The sequence below is a fragment of the Eurypyga helias genome, unplaced genomic scaffold (genome assembly GCF_000690775.1).
Source record: "Eurypyga helias isolate BGI_N326 unplaced genomic scaffold, ASM69077v1 scaffold28277, whole genome shotgun sequence".
Classification (NCBI taxonomy): domain Eukaryota; kingdom Metazoa; phylum Chordata; class Aves; order Eurypygiformes; family Eurypygidae; genus Eurypyga; species Eurypyga helias.
In genome coordinates this window covers 45,439-54,109 of record NW_010264155.1, presented here as the reverse complement: position 1 = coordinate 54,109, position 8,671 = coordinate 45,439, and the positions used below count along the sequence as shown (strand labels likewise).

General features: G+C 38.7%; 1 protein-coding gene across 1 annotated transcript in view; it reads left to right on the top strand.

The window, feature by feature from the left end:
• Positions 1 to 6,399: 6,399 nt before the first annotated feature.
• The window catches only part of LOC104513085 (PH-interacting protein-like), a gene marked incomplete at its 3' end in the record, with an annotated part of 47,636 nt that continues 45,364 nt past the window's right edge, over positions 6,400 to 8,671 (top strand). Inside the window, 3 exon segments of the mRNA XM_010156314.1 lie at positions 6,400 to 6,439; positions 6,528 to 6,613; positions 7,404 to 7,532. Of these exon segments, the coding sequence (XP_010154616.1) occupies positions 6,400 to 6,439; positions 6,528 to 6,613; positions 7,404 to 7,532 (255 nt within the window).

The following is an 8,671-nucleotide window of genomic DNA, read 5'->3' as shown; positions in this document are numbered from 1 at the left end:
TACTTTTTAATCTCTACGCATCCATGTCAGGTACGTGAAGTGAGGCAGCAATAAAGCTCAAGAGACAATTTTAAAAAAACTGTAGTGGTTATGTCTGGGTACTCCTGAAGTAATAGTTGTAGAGAATGAAAGTTTTACTTCACTGGAAGATCTCTGTCTCTGCTTGAGAAGCATCTGATCCAGTATCTGCTTTTCACACTTGGAGGATTACAGCATGACCATATTTCTGACAGTTACCACTAGAAATGTTAGGTAGCAGAAAAGGTGTGTTGGACGGATCTTGTGTTGATGCAGGAGTGCTCATTAGAGCCGTATTTAAGTACTACTCTGCTGCAGTAGCCTTCATTAGGCTATGTTCTGATTTTTATGCAGTGAAGTATGTAATGCTTTCGTGTGATCAGAAGAATAGAACTTGTTTGTCAATACTCACAAGCGTAACTTTTAGGTCCCTTGATTGCTTGACCAGTCTTAAAGTTTAGACCCACACTCTTAAACTGCGCTAAAGAAAATAGAAAAGTGACTCTCTTTGGTCCTTAGTTTCCTTTTTCAGGTTGCTTCTTTCTTGAGAAGCCTTGGGCTGAGGAAATAAAAAATGGATTTGATGTGCTTCTTTTGAAGGTGGTCTCTAAAATTCCTTTATTTCATTTGATTGCCTTTGAAAACGAATGGACTAGCAGAATCGGCAAGCAGATACTAACCCACCTTGTAAGGCCACCTCTTCTGGTTACGTGGTAATCATGGTTGTATAGCTCTGAAGTACTGCTGCTGTTTCAAGTGGTGTCTTAATGAAACAGGTTATGCTGCTTAGAGATGCTGGCACAAAAATCAGAAACTGTAGTGATGAATATTATAACAAAGCAATAGCTGTATTTTAAATGTTACGTTTGGTTTTGAAATTGAAAATGTGGACTGTCACGTGGGCAGTGAGAAAGCTTGAAGCACGTGGATACGTTCATACTGGTTTTGCTTTACATTCACTGTGTGAAGTTGCCGTTGGGGATCAACTGAGTCAGGGCAAAAGGGCCTCTTCATACCCAGACTCTAGTTAATCTGTGTAAAACTGTTAATGAAAAAAAAATGGTTTACATGACATCGTGTGTGGCGTTTTTTAAAGTTGAAAGTTCCAAAAACATAGGCATTAAGAAATAAGGGCAAGATTACTGCAGCTAATGTCTGAGTTTCTGTCACCAAATCTGCAGCTAGCTGGTTGTCTAATTAATGTAAAGTCGTTTGGTACTATTCCTGATTCCTTGTGTTTCTTTCCAAGTGAACCTTAATTACTTTTATAGGATGTGTGGTACTTGCATTGCATGGACCTTTTTCAAGCTTACATTTTCCGCAACTTTCTGACACTTAGTGTATCTATTGAAAATTTTTAATGGCAACACTTTCTTATCTTTGTGACCTTTGGATATATTGTAGCTACATATTGAAGCTATTAGCATAAGCAGTGACTGAAATGGTCATATACAAAACCTGGCCATAAAAAGGTCAAGTTCAAGCAGCCCATAAGAATTTTCTTGATTTATACAACAGAAATTGTAGAGGGTCTAATTTTGACCCTCCTGGAAGTCAATCGAGTCTGCACTACGGTTGAAGAAGTAGACCATCTGGCTGCAGTTCATGGTTCCCCACCGCCCCCAAGTCTCTCTGCCCTCTCCCCTTATCTTACCTTTTTATATAAATCAGTGAGAAAAACTGGGAACCCCCACGGAGGTGATAGTAGTAATGTATTTCATAATGGTGACAATGTCTAGTTTTTGTGGGTTTGGAAACACATATCCCCTGTTAATGACTGTTTGAATGTTTTAGTACAGTTTAATCCTTGTTTTGCTTAGAATTTACTGTCGGTGTTACGGCATCAGCTGATTGAGGTCAAAAGGGTTTCTTCCTGCAAATTGTCAATCAAGCAGAGGCTACGAAGTTGCAGTCGGATTTTTCTGTGTGCTCCTGCTCCTTCAGAGAGCTGGTGGTTAACTCAGTCCTTTATTTTTAGCTTTGAGTGGACACTTCATTACAGGCAATTCCTATGCTATCCCTCCTTATGTCTGTGTATCTTAATGCTTTTCCTGCCCTATCTTCTGAGGTGTGAGCTTTCGCTGATCTGTGCGATGCAGTTCCTTACTTTCTAATGCTACTTCTACTTTCAGTGCAACCTGATAAACTCTGAAGCCCCAACAGCATTATCCAATCAGTTATCACACAGTTTCCTTTTTGCTAATCAGTACATCTGCATGGCTTACCTAGATCTTTGTTGACAACTACTTGATTAGCCTTAGCCTCAATGGCATCCCAAAAATTGGAGTCCCTGTCAGAAGAACAACATGGAAGATCAGATTCCATCTAGGACACTCAGCAGAATGCTCTGTACATGGATTTTCTGCCACATGAGGTGATTTTTTTTGGACTAATGTCTGAAAAGGCAAACTGCTTGTTCATATAGGCAATGTATTGTTACCTCCAGTGTTAACTAGAATATAAAAGCGGTTATTTCTTATGCTGTGATCCTGAAGTCTAAAGAGATTTCCATTTTTGCTGGGATCATAGGGGATTATACTTTTAGATGGGCTTTGTTGTCATCTGAAATACAGAATGATTTAGAATAAGGTTATAGGTGCATTATTTTAGACTCAGTCGTTGTGTAGTCCTGAAATGTTTTTGAATTTTTTCAGAAGTTCCACCTTTGGATAGTATATAAGAGCACATCCTGAAGAGCAAAGCCACCATAATGCTCTAGTAGTCCAAGTAGAAGCCAATACTGAGTTTGCAGGATGTTTATTAATAAGAATTTTCTTAAAGTATTCACAGCTTTTTCTTTTTTTAAAGTATAGCATTTATATAACTTCAAGCATGCATAGGGTGAGTGATCTGTCAGATCTTTTCATTGATATGTTTATCTTTAAAGACAAATACAGCATTCTTGGATGGATAACTGACCTAGATGGTAGGAAACATTTTTAGTAAACATTTTACTCTTAATTACTTCTTGTCTTCATTCTACCATTTTGCCTTAGTTACTCTTAGGGAAGCAGTGTGCAAACCTTGTTAATTTTTTTTTTTTTCCTTTTTAATGGCTTAATAAAAATTGTGTTCTTTTCTACTCCTACAAATCTGTAGCAACCTCTCCTAACTTTGCAGAAAGTCCATAGATACTTTTCGGCTTACCCTGGAAGCATGCTGTGATCAGAAATTGTCCCTTAAAGTAAATGAGAACATAAAACTGCAAAGGAGACTGATGTGACTTGAGCAGCTGTGATGTAGTTTCATCATTTATGGAAGAGGTTATGTATTTTAAAAACCATTAGTTTAACTTTGTTCTTTTGCTAGTTTTAGAAAGTTGTTCTAGTGTACCATTGTTGTGATCGTTAGAATCTAAATTTCAGTTTTAAAGTTTGAATGTTGCTTTGTAACTAACAATTTTCATCTGTTCCTATGCATTTGAGTAGTTCTCTTCCTGCTAAATATCTCTTTGCACATGCATAGAAAAACAGTCCACTTTCCTTAGTTCCATATGAAGAAACTGAGCTCTTAGCTTTTCTATTATCATGATGAGTAGAAACATTTTTCTGTAGCTCTTCCACTTAGAATTTACTTATCTTGAACATGGGAAGCAAGAATTATGTGTATTGCTTTGAAAGAGATTGTTCTTATCGTTGTCTGCTTGTCTAGTATATGTGCTCTTTTTCTTTCTATTCTAGATAGATATACTTCTGTTATATTTTAGGATTATAGTGTCTTTTTGTTGTTGCATTATATGTGACACATTGCAATGAATGCACAGTGATCTTTCTCCCTGGGCTTCCAACTAATTGCTTCAGTCTCTTAATGTGAAGGATGGGAGAGAACATTACCTACCTCAGGCTAGTAGAGCCTTGGTTTGCTGACTTTCTAAGCAGTGCTGATGACTTGTGTAGGAAGGCGTGATAGAAATGCACGGTGTTACTGTGTGTAGACTGAGTTCCATTATTTTTTCTGGCAATAAGCATGTTAATAAGTTATTTCTAATGATCCTACTAGGTTCATGGCCTATTGCATTTTGTCCTGTTGGCTTTTAATTGCTGCAGTCGATAAAATTTGTACTGTGTCCCAAGTCTGTTCTCAGTGGATGATTTCTTAATGTTCTTTTAATCAACAGGCTCTTACTTTTTCTGGAGTCACTAATAGAAAAGCTTGGCTTGAGGAACTTCACTGATAACATCCTTTTAGCTCTCTGTGTCTTTCCAGAGCCGGTAACTGCTGCTATCCTTCCTCAGCAAGTTTTACCTACTCTGCATTTCTCCTAGTAATCACAATCTGTTCCATTTGAACTAAGTTTTCAGTGCCATATCATGGCTGTGAAATCTGTCTAGGTTGAATGAATTATATTTTCTTGGCATTAAAAAAAAAGGCAGTTATTTTACTGAAGACAGTCTGTTTAGTTTGTCTTGTACTGTCTAATCTTGATTAATTTTCATTTTACTCAGTATTTTTTTTTCCTCCTGTGCAATTTGCTTTTCTTAAAAACTAGGTTTCAAGTCTTTCATAGTATCATTTGATAACAGGTCAGAAAGGCTTATTATTGAGCTTGCTCTCTCTCTCTGTAGGTGGCACTACTGTTTTCATACAACAAATTTTATTTATGGATCTAAAACATGTTTGTGTACTAGTTTCACAACTCTATTCTTCCTGGTTTGGGGGAGAACAATAAGCTTTTCAAAACTGAGAGAAAAAGAATAACTTCCCTTTTTCATTCTCTTATTTCATCAACATTCCTTCCTTTGTGATGTACCAGTGTCCCATCTGTTTTCTAGCTTGTGAGAATGCAGGCAGATAGCTTAATTCTTGGGCTTGAGACTAGTAATAATTTTTACCTTAGTCCTTATTGTATAGCATCACTGGTTCTTCCCTGTTTGTGGCCAAGGAATCCCTGCTCCTTGCTTTGCTACCAGCAGTATCTTAGGATGTTCACTCTTGGCAAGCCTTTGTTGGATCATCGACCAGTGCTTTTACTGTTCTTGTGAGCAGTCTCTTCCCTTGACCATTGATATCCTTTCATTCATCAGGGAAAGATTCCAGGCAGAATACACAGTTTATGTAGTTTGGGATATGGTCTTCATATATTTCTTGCATCTTTGATTGAAAAGGGATGGAGTGGGGAAAGCAACTTCCTCCTTGCCGAGGTCTTTTATCGAACTTGCTGAAGTTACAACTGCACTGGTTCACTACAGCTTCCCCTTTTGCAACTTAACAGTTTCTGTTCCAAATGACCAACTCCTCCATGTTAGCTTTATTATTGAAGTTCCATTCTGAAGTGTCATTTATTAATCCCCAAACATCTTTGTTTAAAAAGAAACGATACTGGGTAGCACACTCTGTCCAGGCTTTTCCTTCTAATTTGTCATAGTAATTATATCTTGGAAGCTTATCCCCAATAGTACTTTTTGTTCTGGGAAATAAAGATCCTTAATATTTTACGTAATTGTACGTCAGACTTGAGGTATTGTACTGAAAGGTCTTACTGCTGTCTTTTCCAAAAGCACTTTTTAAACCTAATTTTGGCCACATTTAGAGTAAAACTATTTGTACTGTACTAATCACTGAATAGCAGATCACTATTCTTCCAATTAACACTCTGTCTGATTCCAGAGGGTTTCTTGGAAATGATCAATCCAAATAATTTCTTTCTAGGAAGCATTAAAAGTACCCATCATCTTAATAGTCTGATTTTTTTCCTTCTGTTTCTTATTTTTCCTCCCACCATGGTTAGCAAATTGTTCTTCCCACAACATGTCTTATTTTCCTTGTAAAGCAAAAAGTCTTCAAATCTTAGCTCTAGGGGAACCCTGAAATTCTATTTACGAAGGACTTGAACATTAGGAAACACAATACTTTACTGTTTCCTTTGCTGGAGGAAGGGGAAGGGAATGGGAGTCTCTCTGTACGTACTCCTTTTCCAGGTTTTTACTATACATCTGCAAAGCTTATTCTTGGGCTGAAGTTCCTTCCCCTTTCCACCTGCCTCTCCAAACAGTCTCCCTTTGGTACGGTGAGCTTTCTACATACAGAAAGCAGCACAAAGTGGTAACTTTGCCTTGGTTGTTGGATCTTGCTTAGCCTAATTCTGTGTTCTTAGCTGGTGTGATGTTGGTGTCTCTCGCTTGGAACTCTGTGTTGTTTTTCCATCTTTCTCTAACAGATACTTCTGTTAAGAATTCATTTCTTCTGGAATAGTGGGCAAAATAGAACATAAAGCTTACGGTGGTTTATGTTCCTCTTTTGCTAATCCAGACAGACTTTCATGGCAGGTACCTGTAGTAAGACAGACCTTTATGGAGTACCTGGAAGGGTTGGCAATTGGTGTGGCAGCCTCTGGCCTTGGGGGTGTGCGCAGGAGTGTGGGTGTGGATGTGCTGTGAGACCATGGGCAAACCATTCGCACGTCTTGCCTTTGTCTTGGCCGGTAAGATAGTGAGAACAGTACCTACCTCAGAGGTTTTTTGAGGCTTGGTTCCTTAACTTCTTAAAATCACGCTGATGGCCTCTGGCAGGTGCTACGGAGGTGCATAGTGCTACTGCCCGCGGGCTGAGTACCACTGGTTTTTGTCTGGCAGGATACGGGCCTGCCCCAGTTAGGGTAAGAACTTTGTTTGGTGTCTCTTTAAAGAAAATGCACAAGTGCTTTGCTGGGGAGAATAGAAAGGGGCTTTCTGAAGAGGTGCTGAAGACATGAAAATTCAGAGTGGTGATTGGTCACCTCTGCTTGATTGACAGGTTGCAGGGAAAAACAAAAACCCATTTGTTCTGGCTTAATGGAACTGGAAAACAGAAAATGAGTATCAGGTAAAAATTCCTTTTTTAAAATCTTTGCAGTTCTCCTTTAAAAAGTGGAGTTTTTACACAAATCTACACCTCCCCCACTCCAGTAAAGTAGGAATTGCAGAAACAGGCAGTTGCTAAGTTGTGTAATGTGGGTTGTGTATGTCAGTGCGTTTCCTTGCGGGCAGGTGTTCCGAAACACCGCAGCAGCCAATGCTACTGGGCTAGCTTAGAGAAGAGGCAGAGGATGGAAAGGGTGTAGTGACTAAAGCCCTGAACTGGACCCAGCTCTCTGGTTAGGTTCATTAGCAGGACATTCAAGGGGAAGCTTTTATTTTCACTTCCTATACTGTGCCTGCTTTGTGGACAAAGTCTGTCAGTTGCTACTACTATCAATTTGGCATCTTTCATGAGCATTATTACAAAATTCACTGAAAAGTGAATAGCTAAAAAATAAACTTACGTTTTAAAGTAACTTCCATCTAGCAGTATACTGTCTTACAGATTTTATAATAAATTTCAACATCAGCACCACAGTTTTGAGAATCGTAAGTGAAAAATGATTTATTTCTGGTAACTTAATTATTTTATATGTTGATGTATTTCAGATTGAAGGACAAGGACATGGTGCAGTTTTTGACTGCAAGTGCTCTCCTGATGGACAGCATTTTGCATGTACTGATTCTCACGGTCACCTGCTGATTTTTGGCTTTGGTTCCAGTAGCAAATACGACAAGGTACAGTGCAAGTTGAAAATCACAATGTTTGTCTGTATTGAATGCATTTGTGCAAGCTCTTCTTCAGGGCTTCATTTCAAGTGGGTTTATCTTAGCACAATTTTTGAGCCATTGATATGGGATGTTTCAGATTCCTGTTGTTGACATTGAGCTTTCCTTCACTGTCTGGTTGTTTTTTCAAGCTGTGGAAACTTGCTTTTAAGCTATGGTTTACATGGGAAGATAAAAATAATTTTAAAGTTTAAAAATAAAAATTACCCAGTCACTGTCTACTCTCTTAAGGGACAAGGTTCCAAGTGTCCACTAATGGATCCACGTGGATAATGTGAATAAACTGCAGTGGAATTGGTAATAGTTAAAAATTTTGCTTTAACTAAGACATAAAAACCCAAACAAACAAGGGGACGGGGGTGTAATAACGAATTCCGGCTGTCTGTATTTAAACACTGAATAGCCTGGGAGACAGTTATTTACAATAAATATACTCCTGTGTTCTAGTCATACAGTTGTATGTTTGCTAATGAAGTTCTGCTGTCATGGATGCCTTGGTGCTTACAGAGCAACATTCCACCGTTACTGTGTAATTAAAATATTACACCTTTATTCTAATGCCATAGTCTACGTTGTGTATTCTAAGTGTGGGTGTCTTGCCACAGACCCTCATGACTGTAGATGTATGTGGTGGTATTTTTTTTTTTTTTTTTTCCCCCTTGTGTATGAACTTGCCCTATGAACCATACGGGTGACCTAGTTTGGAACGCCCATGAGGTCCTAGCTCTTCTTTTACCATCCAGGGAAGAGGAAAGGTGTGTCTCTTTTCCCCCTTTCTAAGACTTAAGCAGACGTATCTGCTCCAGGATTTTCATCTCGGTTTCTGGTAGCTGATACTTGAAGCTAATTGGTGAAGTGCTGGCTTCTGCATCTTGCCTCCTGCTTTGGATCTTTGGACTCTGGTAGGCCTCAAAAGCGTTTTGGCAAAGAGCAAAGCAGAGGGGCCTGAAGAAGGAAGAACAAGGGGAATTTCAATCTTTGTCTTGTAAGCCACTGCATTGCTTTCTGTAGTCTTCCAGCTCTCATTTTAATGCTAGTTACAGCACCATTTGCATATTGGGAATTTTTTTTCTTCCCCGTGTCTCTCA